The sequence below is a fragment of the Porites lutea genome, chromosome 13 (genome assembly GCF_958299795.1).
Source record: "Porites lutea chromosome 13, jaPorLute2.1, whole genome shotgun sequence".
Lineage (NCBI taxonomy): Eukaryota > Metazoa > Cnidaria > Anthozoa > Scleractinia > Poritidae > Porites > Porites lutea.
This window is the reverse complement of record NC_133213.1, coordinates 5,745,518-5,758,979: the sequence shown is the minus strand read 5'-3', so window position 1 is coordinate 5,758,979 and position 13,462 is coordinate 5,745,518. Positions and strand designations below refer to the sequence as shown.

General features: G+C 39.6%; 2 protein-coding genes across 3 annotated transcripts in view; one reads left to right on the top strand and one right to left on the bottom strand.

The window, feature by feature from the left end:
* The window catches only part of LOC140923748 (uncharacterized), a 34,509-nt gene extending 24,079 nt beyond the window's left edge, over positions 1-10,430 (bottom strand). Inside the window, exon 1 of one of the 2 annotated variants that reach the window (XM_073373819.1) lies at positions 10,187-10,430. In XM_073373819.1, coding sequence (XP_073229920.1) covers positions 10,187-10,312 — 126 coding nt within the window. In that variant the 5' untranslated portion in view covers positions 10,313-10,430. Of the gene's footprint in view, positions 1-517; positions 826-10,186 lie in introns of those variants that run through there. The other variant, XM_073373818.1, reaches the window with a different exon arrangement.
* LOC140923750 (uncharacterized) lies at positions 990-5,057 on the top strand. The gene is made up of 2 exons (XM_073373822.1): positions 990-1,155; positions 3,968-5,057. The coding sequence occupies exons 1-2, from the start codon at positions 1,005-1,007 to the stop codon at positions 4,558-4,560; spliced, it is 744 nt and encodes a 247-aa protein (XP_073229923.1). The 5' UTR covers positions 990-1,004; the 3' UTR covers positions 4,561-5,057.
* Positions 10,431-13,462: the final 3,032 nt, after the last annotated feature.

The following is a 13,462-nucleotide window of genomic DNA, read 5'->3' as shown; positions in this document are numbered from 1 at the left end:
ACTGAAGCAGCAATAAACTAATCATAAAATTAATGATAAATTATTTATTAAAGGATGGTTGAGCAACCGCTTCCTAATTATTCTTAACAACAACCCAAACTGTTCTTACTCACAATGTAAAGTAAGTAACAGAGTATACTTTCATGTTTTTAAGTCAAACAACGCCTAAGGATACATCTTAAGGAATTTTTTAGAAGAGAGTTCAAAGTCTTGATATAGATTGTTGGTTTTCTTTGAGTCGACATGCATGCAGGTACATACATGTACATAATTGCTGGTTTAGTGACTGAAGACCAAACTTTGATTATTGTCAAGCTACAGAAATTTAGATTAAAATACAAGTTTGTGACTCGGAATTAAGACGAACATATAAAGAGAAAGAAACCTTCAAATTGTCATTAAGACTACAGGCACTCGAGCGGGCGGGCTGAACATGAACAAGAGAAGCCGCCAAGATGTACTTTCACAATTTCCAACAATCACGAAACAGTTATTTGACGAAACTAAGTTTACTTACGTGATCGAACTGCACAGAATTATTGTACACCTGATATTTGAGATTGTCCTTGTCGAGGGACTCTTGTCCGGCAGTATTCGACTGTGCGTGAGTCGTGGACACGATCAAGGCGGTGAAAGGTTTGAAAGGCTTCGGACGAGAATTATAATACAAAGCGATGAGAAAGACTGCTATAAGAACAGCAGCGACCAAAAGCGACTTTTGTTTTCTATGTCCAACCATGAAACTTCCACAAGATTCCCCTCCAACCTTTGCACGCATCGCAGACAATCGAAATATAAAATGCGTGACATTACTTCACGCTTTCAAAAACAGTCCTTTCCATTTCATCGTTCATTTTCGTAATTCTTCGGAAAATTCCGGTTCATCTTCGTCAATAGTACCCAGTCCTTCAGTCAGGTGGTCGCCATTCCAAAAAAGAAGATGGCGGTTCGTTGAGACTTGCGATTCGATTTCACTACGATTGCAGTTTTAGTTGGTGGAATAAATGGACGCCTCTTCTCAAGAATCCGTTACAAAGTCTTCGTCAAAATTGGACAAAGAAACCCAAGGTGAAAATGCAGAAAGACGTTCTAACAAAGACCACCCAATCAGCGAGAAAACGTCAAAACAGTCTACAAGCACTTCTGATCAGAAAGGTAAGCTTATAGGAAACTATGTATCACCTGATAAGAGCGATCACATTACAGTATCACCATGCCATAAACATAAAAAAATTCATAAAACAAGTTAAATTAAATTATTCCTTGTATTAAACTGTGTTTTTAATCATAAAAGGTGCTTATTGAAAGAGCATAGCGGGCAACCATTAAGGGCCTGAAAAATCACCTTAATTGTAAATTACATTATATAAAGTACATGGGTTTTCCTCTGGGTGAGAAATTTCATTCAGTTCCTAAGGGTTGATTTCCAGTGCCGTGTAGTTTTTACGTGCAAATAAAATAGAGGCAATGCATGAAAGGTGGCTCATAAGTTAAAAGTTGAACCTCGCTCAACTTCTTGTTTAAGATCAGCACTTTTTATCTTGCCTCTATTTTATTTACGTGATTGAAATTTACGTGCATTAACGTGCATAGCCAAAAACGTGTCAGTGGAAATCCACCTTAAGCGAAATAGGATATTGTCTAAATAACCAGCACACATCTTCAGCAAGCATTTCCTTTTCTGGCCATACCCTTAGGACACAGTTTTCCCTCAAATTTCCCCAACATCTCGCTCCCACTTCTGCTGTGGTTGCATACAAATCTTGGAGTACAGCCAAGAGAACGTCTTCTTCAGATGTAATGGGCAATTCCAGAATTTATCCATACCTTACCATGGACGGCTTCCATGTTTTAACCCCCCGTCTTCAGAATTTCCAAAATGGGTTATCCCCCCGTGCCCTCGGAATTTCCCTTGGCAGATCTACTTTATGGAAGATAATTCATTGCATACAATGTCTAAGTTAGGACATGTGTAGATCCATGTTGACATTAAAGTTCTTCATATATTCTAAGTAGCATAGTGCACACAGCGAACATAGAGATCAGAGAATGTGGGAGAGGTTAAAAGCAATGGAAAATCATTAACCATCAAGGCATGATCAATCAGAAATGCGGTATTGGTATTTTATAGATTTTCAACATGGTAGTTCAGTATTTGCCAATTTTTCTTATAGTATTGCAGTATTGGTTAACCCCAATTTCTCCCTCTATATCAGGGTTGTCACTAAGATTTCAAGTTGCTGGGTAAATACAACAAGTAGGCGGGGAATCAAACGGCTAGGGATTTCTTTTGGTTCTATTTTTCTTCTATTTTCCAATAAAAGTAGCCAGGGGCCACTCTCTAAGTAGCCGGGGAAAATCCCCGGCCCCCGGTTCTTAATGACAACCCTGCTCTATATACATTGTACATGTATATGATGGGAGGAAATGAAATGAAATGTGAAGACTTTAACATGCAGAAACTATTTCTTGATGGTATCTTCAATGTGGGCCTTCAAGTATGGTCAGATTTCCATGTCCAACCACCACACATAATGATAACCACGTCTCAGAACAGAAGTCGCAAGTAATAGACTACCTTATTCACAATACCAGCTATTTTTGCGTGCCCTTTTTGTTTTGATGGGAGATATTTGGGAGCTTAAGCAGAGGTATTTTTGAGTGACGCACTTCAACCAGAAATGAGGTCTTTTCCCTTTTAAATATGCCTTGACACTTCAAAATTCGTATTGTAAAGTGTTTTAACTCTTGCAGAGACTGTTACTTGCCCAAACATTTGGGCAAAACTACCGCTCAAGAATAAAAAAATCCATTTCCAGTTAAGGTGCATTGCTCAAAAACGTCTTTGCTTAGCTCCAGGCTATTGTCACTTACAGTGTATCTGCCCCCAAAGAAACCATTTCGCATCAGTCCTTAAGTGGGTGCAGAGATGGCAGGTGTTGAGAATATAAGGTCTTTTACTAAACCCAGGGTGCAAAGAAAATCATTTTTATAGCTTGCCATTCAGGCAAGCTGAAGCTAGCATTTACTAGCCCAGACATCATTTCAACTAGCCCCAAAAACTTTTTGACGAGCAGAATTGATTTCACAGTTCTTCTGTTATTCGAATTTGTCAAAAAACATCACTTGCCCATCGGGCAAGTTAAAAACAGAATTCACTAGCCCGATAGCAAAATCCACTAGCCCCGGGCTATCGTACACTACTTTCTTTGCACGCTGTAAACCACTAATTCCTTGCACTTCGAATGGTTACTCTTAGTCCCAAGAGAAACCAACATCAATTTTCTCCTAACAATTATCAATACATCACGAAAAGAAAAAGTTTTGAGAATGATTTAATAAAATGATCACTTGGTGGAAAATGGTTTGATCTTTCATTAATTTCTCTCAAATAACTCTTTAAGGAAATCTTTGTTGATCAGCCAGGAGAATTTGTAAGGGGATTTTGGGACTTAACGGATTAAGGGAAGCTTGACTGTGTTTACATATCTGAGTACATGTATACAGTTATTTTGAGAAAGGTTGTCAGAAAAAGTGCACATGACAATCCCAAAGGGTGTTCTGAGTGGTTTTGAGTCCACTGTTCTTCAAAGAAATTTGAAAGAATGGCACTAGAGCCCATGGACATATGTTTGGGAGTGCTAAAGGAAAGCAGCAAACGTAAATCTGACAGCTACAGTCGTCAGGAACAGTGTATTGATCATATCCCATATTACCTTTTGGAATTGTCGTGTACACATTTTTTCCGAAAACCTTTCCTCGAAATTATAGCTGTATATGTTACAGGTCAAATTTGATTTCAGTGTGGAATTTTTTCACCTAGTTGATTCTTGATTTCCTCTGTCTCCTAGCACTGGAAGACAAAATTTGTCATTTAATGAAATTGTGAATTAATCTTGGTTAAATCAGAATTAACCTGAAATCAAATTTTGTATCTCCATTTTATCTCTCCATCCTTTCTTTGTAGAGCAAAGAGGCAGGAGTGAGAATGAAAAGAGCTCAGTTTGTAAAGAATCATCATCAGCTGCAGCAAATGATGGAGGGACAGAAAGTCATTTAACTGCAGAACTGAAACGAGAAGATTCTCAAATTTCCAGTCCTGCTTCAGAAGATTCTATGGAGACAAAGGCAGATAGAACGCTTTCAGCACGAGCTGAAATGGACACTTATGAAGAAATAAATAAGAGCGAGGTTGCATCACTTGACGACTGGGAGAATGTTCACAAGTCATGTCTGTCCGAGATACCACCAGTTGATCCTGAGGTATTGAGTGACTTGGAGCTTAAGGCCGGTGACATTGCCAGAAATCTGGATCACATGCTTACAGCACTTGCGCATACTTTGAAGGCGATGTCGCAAGTAAGCATGGAATGTCTTGGTGTATATAACTCTTGTGTGGATCACGTGAGTGAAACTGTTGATGAGAACATCAAATCAATGTACACTCTAATTGCGAGGTGTGAAGAACTGAATGCCAGTTTAAAACCTGTGCAAAACATGGCAGAACAAGTGAAGGAGATTAAGAAAACTTTGGATGCCTTTGAGGCAATTTGCAAATAAAAGTATAGTAGTGTTTTATTTGCCATAATTATTTATAGTGATCCTTGGACTAATTTAATTTTTAGGCTAAGTGGTATTGTCTGTTAAGTTAATTCATTTTATAAATCAGTAACACAGTAGTGCTTGGAAAAAAAACTTCAATCCCATCTTGTCCTTTCGGCAAACAGCTCTTGCATTTTGCTTGCCCAGAGCCACTTAACTTCTTGCTTGTCTTAGGGCTAGTGCACTGGAAAAGTTACCTGCCAGCCAAGAAAACCTACTTGTGCAGGACAGGACTGCTGGACGGGACTTTTTTCCAGCCCTGCACAGAAAATGTAAGAAGAAGAAGAAGAATATACGTTCTTATTGAGCGCATGTTCCATCCCCAATGCGCTTTACATGGATAACAAAAAAAAGAAAATAAGGAAAATCTCTAGCCTAGGTGACATATTATATATATTGTACACTTTAAAATACTAGAAAGATGTTAAGAATAAACATCAATGGAAATATTCCTTGAATAAAAATGTTTCAAGTTTTGTTTTAAGTGTAGCAACACTTTCTGCATTTTTGATATATTCTGGGATAGTGTTCCATAACTGAGTTGCTGCAGTGGAAAACGTGCGTCCTACATAATTATGTTTTGGATTTTATGGCTGGGGTGCATGTTGGGATGCATGCTGATACCAGTATTGCAAATGCCACAGGAAAAAATAACCGATTCCCATTTTTGGATATTTTAGGATATTTAAAGAATACGCATAAAAATCCCAAATTTGGAAGAGTGAGACAAGTCCCAATCAGGGAACTTGGTTGGGAATTCCCTGGTTGGGACTTGTCTCACTTTGCCAAATTTGGGATTTTTATGGGTATTCTTTAAATACCCTAAAATATCCAAAAATGGGAATCCGTTATTTTTTCCTGTGTGCAATGCATGGCTGACCAACCAAGGATTAAGAAGACACTAATATATAGGTTTAGCCAGGACTAAAAGCGAAGCTCTTTCAAACAAACTATAATGCTAAGCGGCGAAGGCAACGCCGGAGAACGGTGAGAAACAACAATAGGTCTAATTACTTTGCACGTGCAGCACACTTTTTTGTACATTTCTTTGCCGTTGTTTTTCACGACTACAGCGTGAAACATCCAGAAACTTCTTAGTTACACATTTTATGGAAGGAATGTCGTACGTGTTATCGTTCACTGTTTTTTCACTGCCACTCATTTTCACCCTTCATTGGTGGCCGCTGTTACAAAATTTTCATGTCGTTCTCCCAACAAAAAAATGTCTCCATTGTTTTTCATCTCTCGCTCTAGATCTCTGTCGCCCTTTTTCTCGATGAGCTTCGCTAGCCTGTCGCCTGCTTCCTCTTTTTCTCTGTCTTTCCCTTTCTCTATATTCCACATTTGTGGACATGACATTTAATCTAACATCAATACTTTAGACAACAAGGATACAGAAACAATTTCCGCTTTCCGTTTTCGTCTTTAGCTGTCTCTGCTTTACAAGACGCAGGCGACTATGCGATTTCCCGCCAAAATAAACTCGAGTTGCATTTGGGTTGCCATACCTGTTCAATGAGTTATTTTACATTGGTATGCCTGTGGTGCGGATGGACGGTCGGTCGTTCGGTGTACGGTCGCGTGATTACCAAATTTTCCAGATTTTCTTAGCTATGGGGCTTTGCAATGCGCGCGCGCGTGGAGCTCCGCTATCATGTCTAGAAAATAAAGTTATTCCTTTTCGAGCGTGAACTTAATAAAGTATCTAAGGAGCTCTTAACAACTGATGACTGGGCATTGGTGCCGGGTAGCAGCAGAAAGTGGTACTGTGGTTCCACTGTGTAAATATTTTCCCTGTTTCACCCTGCTGGATGCCATTTTTAAACTTGAGCGAAGCAGGAAGTTATGGGTATGTAAAGAAGTGGATTTCCTCGGAACTAACAGAAAATGCATGAACACAGGAACCCGATACTTAATAAGGCCTCGACGTTGTACTCGAGTACTCGTTGTACTCGTGCACTGATACCTTGGCTGAATTCTGGCGTGGGTACTTGAGAAAAGAAGGTGTCGAAACGAGTACCTAGCACTTGTCATCTGAAAACGCAGTGCGAACATCACCTAATACAGCACTTCACATAAACTACTCTATTGTGTAGTACCCTCTTTATCATGACAGGTCGAACTTGGGATCAGTTCAGGTGTCTGGGAAACTGCCCACCTACCCCTCCCCTGAGCCATCATTTTGCCTAAAGAGAGACGTTTTAGTGTTAATGTCAGCTTAGAGGAGGGGTAAGTGGGCAGTTTCCGGGAAACCTAAATTGATCCCGAATTTCTACATAACCTCGGGTGGGGGACACTTTAGAAATTTTTTGGTAAGGATGTGCCGCTGAGAACATGGTATCAGTAGCCTTCACCACAGCTAGTTCAGCTGAATGTTTCTACCCTATACCTAGCCTCCCCGCAGACGTCCTTTGGGATTCGTTTGTCACGCATTCATTTCTCCCCCACGGGGGAGAAATGAATGCGTGACAAACGAACCCCAAAGGACGTCTGCGGGGAGGCTACCCTATACCAGACTAAACACCCAAAACCCCTTCCCATTTAGCCTGTGAGAGCCAACCTCGTCCCCAGGGCGCTTTTCCTTGACTTTGGGGGCGGGGCGGGAAAAGCGCCATGAGAACGAGGTTGTGTGAGAGCATCCCGTTTTCTCGGCTCCTTTTTCTAGTTTCAACCACCGATTAATTTTTCGGAGGAAGAGAAGCAACGGCCGGAAATACGTCTGCGGCTACTCCCTATTCTAGTGTTGCTATTTTCAATGATATTCAGCTATCAGTGCTTTCTTTGTGATTGGACTGAGTTGCAGTTATTGACTGGTTTCATGTTTTAGTGTCAATTTTCGGTTTCCCTAGTCTAGACTAAAATCTTCAACCGATTAATCAGTTTCCTGGAAAATGATACCCTATTCTAGATCCAAACTCTCTGATTTCTATACCCTATCTTAGACTAAACTGCTTGAAAACCATACCCTTCACAGCTGCACATACCTATATAGCCTATATTTAGATCTCTTAACTTCTGTGAGTGAAGTGTCACTAAACAGCCAGCCATAAAATGCATCTGTTAGCCAAATTTGAGTCCTTTTACAGACCAAAATGACAGATTTCCCTGCCCTTTCACCCGGGGGGTTGGGGGACTCCACATATGAAAGGGTTGGGGATGCTTGTCGTCTCGCTTAGGGCTGTAAGTTTCAGATTTTGGTCTTACTTAGGGTGTTCTGGGCAAAACGCCATCATATTTAGCCGTGAAGGTCTCGTTTAGGGTTGCACGCGAAAAAGCATAAAATATATATTTGATATGTATATTTTTAATGCGTTTCATTTACTCCATTCATATAATCCAAGTTTTCTCATTTGTCTGTGTTCTAACATGGTCTCTTTTAGGGGTCAAGAAAAGATTGGGCCACGCCCAGATCGGTCTCCTTTAGGGGTTTAAATCAAAATTTCCTACGAGCATCCCCACCCCTTTCATATGCAGAGTCTCCCCCTCCCCCTGGCCCTTTCAGCGACTTCAACTACTGAAATCCCTAACCTTTCATAATTTATACCTGAAGCATGAAAAAGGTGCCCCTTTCAGGCGGAGCTACCCCATCGGACTCTTATCTTTCTTCTCAAGATCGCCGTTGGAGAGAAGTTCGACTTTACTTTCATTCAGTGAAAGCTCAATATCGGGCCCAAGTAATGACGAAATATGAGGAGCTTATGAAACCAGAAGTTCTAGAACATTAATAGTTCACTCATTTATGAGTTTTTAGCCTGTTCCAGGCGTTCAGATAGTGGGAAGCGGTGCAAACCAAAAAGGAGCGCGAAAAAAATAAAAGCTTTCTTTACTTCGCACCGCTCTCCGCTATCTGAATGCTTGGAACAGGCTAATGAGTTTTGCTTAGGTCAACCGCCTCATTTTCTCTTTGCATTCTCTTAGAATTAGCGTTTTACTTCTCACCAGAAAAAGGCCACAAGCGCCTTTTAATTGACACCTTCTGCATACGAATTCCATGCTGTGCTAATTTCAAGACAATAGGTACAAGGTGGCAAAAAATTAATTCAGTTCTTAAAAGAGCACAAAGTTCAAATGGGTTAGATTGTTTTCCTTTCTCTTTTTCAATGGGGAGCTTAACCAACGATGACGTTGGCTAAAACGTTTCTTACAAAATGAATTCACGGTGTTTCAAAATTCACCGGTCAGTATATTCCATGTCGTCCAGTTTATCAAATGTTGTGTCGATGTCTTGAGTTCAGGTCCTCCACAAAACCACTGAAATAAGCCAGTGTCACGTCGTGGTCGTACAATTTCGTACAACGATTACAAAGGAATGTACAAAAAAGTTGTTCTTCCAATCTAAACCTACGACTAATTTTTTTTCTTTTTTTTTTTTTGCCGTTTTTGTTGCCGTTGTCGTTGTCCTCACTTGAGCTCCTAATGAGGAGCCCAGCTTCCTGTTCTACCTTGACATATTTCCATGGTTTTCGAAAGCGTGAAAGCCTGCCTGCTCCCAGTGGTACAAATCACGCATGAATTTATATACCCTTTCATTTGGACGTCCCAGTTATCTCAAAATTTCTTGTAACAATTTTTTTTGAAACCTCACACAGCACGGGATAAGCATCATAAACTAAAAGTATACGCTGCGTTGAGCATATTCCAGAGAGAACGCAGACGATGGCTAAAATTCGATTAAGAGCCAAAACAATTGTGTTCCATTGACAAGTGATTATTCATTCCGAACACGTAAAATCATTATCATAGGGTGAATTCGTTTACAGTATTGCTTAAGGCCCGCAAGAATTTTTGTTTTTATTTTATTTTATTTCTTTCTGCACTACACGTACGCCACTATCACTAACTGTAAATCAGAATCCACCCATAAAGATAGTTCAGTTTTAATAATGATGGATTTACAATAAAACGAGCTGTTTAAAGGAATAAGGATTAGATGTAAAAGTTCAAAGATGAACACTACACCTTATAATTGAAAGCCACCTTAAAAATCCCCTGAGGCACCCAAATGCGGGCCGTTACGTCAGCCACACTCTTTTATTATTATTTTTTTTTTTTCAATAAGAATGAATTATATTTTACAAGAATACCAAGGCTAAAAATTGCGAAATTTTAAGATAAAACCCGAGAGGTCCGAGGCTGAGAGTCTGAAAAGGACTAAACTAGTTGTGTTTGAAAATTCTGTAAATACAGTACAATTTATTTAATATGTTTTAAACTTAACCGTAGAAAATTAATTATTACTTTTACTAAACGGCAAAACACCGGTATTAATATTGAAACCCCGATGCGAAAAGCCATACGCTATAATTTATGATTAAGGATAATCCAAGAATACTTGCAGCCCAAAATCAACAGAATAACAAGAATATTCAGCCTAGGCCGGAAAACAACATTCATATATTTATATATGCCCGATTAACGTGTTTTAAGAGAGACACGAGACTGTGTCGTGAACAGGTCACGTTCAAGAACTATCTTCGAGATCAACGCACTAAAGACTGGGAGAATGAACGAAGGCCGGAAAAAACACAATACAAAACATAGCAAAGACGACAAGAAAACAAAAAGAAAACATGATTTACAAAACCTGGTCAAATTGATGAGAAACGGTCCCCTCGCATTTGGCAGTCTTCGAGAATCCATTATCCACGTCTTGTATTCTATCGGCTAAGAGCTGGGTTTGCGAAAGGTTAAGGTGAAAGCCCTCAGCCATTACAGGCCGTTTTATATCTATTTGGCCTGACAAACAAATGCACTTTATTTTTTCACAGTGGCGTTTTAGTGACTGACGAACCAATGTCACAATAAAACAGGACTCGCACGGTTTAATTGCGTAATAACTGTAGTCCTGGCCGCTGGTATTTCAGCTATTCAGTTATATGAACAGCACTAGGCATGCGTACGTTACGGTCCAAAGACCACACCGTACTTACAAAAAACAAAACAACAGGAGCAATGTAAAAAAAGAAAACTACAGTAATAAGAGAGTCACAACATGTTAATGTGAATGTCTTTTTGGTATCGCCTGCTACGCAGGCTAAGCTGACCCGATGTCCAACCTCGTCCCCAGGGCGCTTTTCCCTGGCTTTGAAAAAGCGCCCTAGGGACCAGGTTGACCCGATGTCGACTCATGCATGGAAACTAAAAATAATTTGATATGTGAATTTATATAAGGCCCCCTCCCGGCCCTGAGTATCGGGGACTTTACATTGGGGTCTGCGATGCAAGCTAGTGTAACTACCATCTTTCCCCCAAATCGAAGATGGGAATATGGCGCGTTTCCTTGGGGTACTCCCATATAAAAGTGAGGGGGTGCTCGTAGTCTCGTTTTAGAGTGTGCAGATCCTGATCTTACTTAAAGGTGTTTGGGGTGGAAAGTCACTATATTTGTCCATTCAGGTATCGCTTAGGACTGTGTGTAAGGAAAATTACAAAAAATGCCCTGACACTGACCACACAGAAATCTCAGTTTAGGGGTCAGCCGGTACCCACTCCCTTAGAGGTTTAATTTGAATTTTCCGACGAGCATCCCCGCCACTTTTATATACTAGGAAACTTCCCTTACGGGCGCGTTTTCCCTTCGTGCGGTTCGGCTTCATCCTTGATTTTGAGGGCTTGGTGGTCTTCTGTGATCCATTTTGAATCTTTCAGACCACACCCAGCCTAAATCTTTGTGATCCCGATTTTTAAAGAAAAATTTATTTATATTTATAAAGTGACGGGGTATCTTTGTGCGCCCGATTCAATACAGTAAGATACTGTAATGTGACGGAGACGGTAAGTTTTTTGAATCTTGGCTTCGTGATCATGAGTGTAAGGGTAAGCCATGTACGCAACAACCCTTTACAATAATCAAGAATGACGGATATTTTGTTTGGAATATTCAACATCGGAAAAGATTTTGTAATTCTGAATCGTTTGATGCTAGAATCCAGATTGTTTATAGCGAGTAGGTGGTCAGGTACAAACTGTAGCTGCCGTAAAGACCCCCTCCTCCCAACTTATAGGCCCATCTACCTGTAAACAAAAAATGCATTCGGTTCAAGCTCCCAGGATAAGGGTCTTATCAGATTGCATTCAGAAATGAATTCAATTTTTTTTTTAGGACGATTTGAAGCTAAGAGGATAAACTGGGAAAGCATTTTGATCAGAACTGCAATATATCTTGTTTTGAAACGTTTTTTTAGTCCGGTCATAAGCCTCCTCCAATTGGATATAACCCCTCATTTAGAAGTCCTCCTAGACCCCTTACGAATTTGTATAAGCCCGGAGCTTACGGTATATATTTTTAAAAAATCGAAGAGTTTGAGAACCATTTGTTAGCTCATCCATAGGAAGAGTGTCCTGCATAAGTGTTCCTCTAAAGTTTCTTCTTAAAAAACTTCTGAATATTTTCATGTAATACTGTCTCTCTACAGTTGCAGTAGTAGTACTTAGTAGTACTTGTAAACTGAAATTTGTTTGATCGTTTTCTGTGTGTTATTGCAGTTCTGTAGTTGTTTTAAGGTGGCTCGATACAGTTTTCAGGGTCCATACCTCCCGAGTTTGAGCATAAACTACGTACGTCGCCACAAACAAAGATTTGGAAAAATTGCCACCACAGTTGTATTGGATAAAGATGAAAATTTGTTATGATCAGGGTTGCAATGACATCGGAGTTGTCATAGCAACAAAATAACGCCTTTACCTATTTTACTGGCAGCATTTTTTCAGGGCACTGGGAACTGTTCTTCCAAAGTCGTTCACGGAAGCGCCGGTTTTTCTCCAATAGCTGCCTCGATGTTCATGAAGTTTAAGCGAAATGACGGTGTCCAACAAGAAAGCTCTTGCTACTTTGCAATTGGACACGGTACACACATGAAGTTAAAGTCTTTTAGTTAATTATTATTTATCAGCTACTTTATTTTCCTACCTACGTACACTTGTGTAAATATCTTATATAGTGTGAAATAAAGAATTGAATTGAATTGAAATCTATAAGAGCGTTATCTACATATTTTTCTGAGCCCTATATTATCTGTATTATGCAATTAAGGGGAAAGTGTATTTCGTGGTCCCGACTGTAAAATGACGGGCCCTATCGTAGCCTTGAGGGTGTCTTTGTAAGCTTTAAAGACTCCAGAGTAGTAAATCAGTACCACCCAGTTTTAGTGAGAGGAGTCGTTGGATCGAGTTTAATAAATTTTCGAGATGCTAGTCTCTTTGGGTTAGGTAGGTAGTAGGAAAGGTTCAAGGGGTCTCTCTGTCAGCTTAAAATAAGCAGTGTGTTTCAAATTTGAAGGATGGATATCTCTGTGAGACCTAAAACTGGTAGATAAAATACCGTATTTCCTCGAATAGTAGCCGTCCCTCGATTAAGGGGGGATTACAGTTTTTTTATATTAAATGCATTGTTTGTATTCTACGTGAGCACTTTTCCTTCAAAAATCTCGTTAAAATATCGTTCGATTTTCAAAATAAATCACTCATCCTGAAGTTCTTGGAACGATGAGTTTTTGAGAACTTTTTGGTGAGAATATTTGTAATCAATAAAAGTTTGAAGGGCAAATGTTAAAAGTTATGGAAAAATGAGAAATATTGGATTGAAGGGTAATTAAAAATTAAAATTTAAAGTGAATAATTAATAGACAAAAGACTCAAATAATCGCCTACCTTTGACGGAAACGTATAAAATAATAGCCTCCCTCGAATAATCGCCCCTCTCCCACCCATATAGATTGCCCGTTAGGGCTACCCATAGCGGTAAATCTGAAGGATAAAGCTAAAGTGGGGTCTGATTCATCAAAACTGATCAGTGACGATTTAGGTTCTGACGACGAGGACATTGACATTGAAAATCAATCAACAAACCAAATTTGGAACA

Coding starts and splice junctions, on each gene's coding strand:
- LOC140923750 (XM_073373822.1), top strand. CDS start 1,005: ATGGACGCCTCTTCTCAAGAATCCGTTACAAAGTCTTCGTCAAAATTG. Junction 1,156..3,967: donor AAGCACTTCTGATCAGAAAG/GTAAGCTTATAG, acceptor CTTTCTTTGTAG/AGCAAAGAGGCAGGAGTGAG.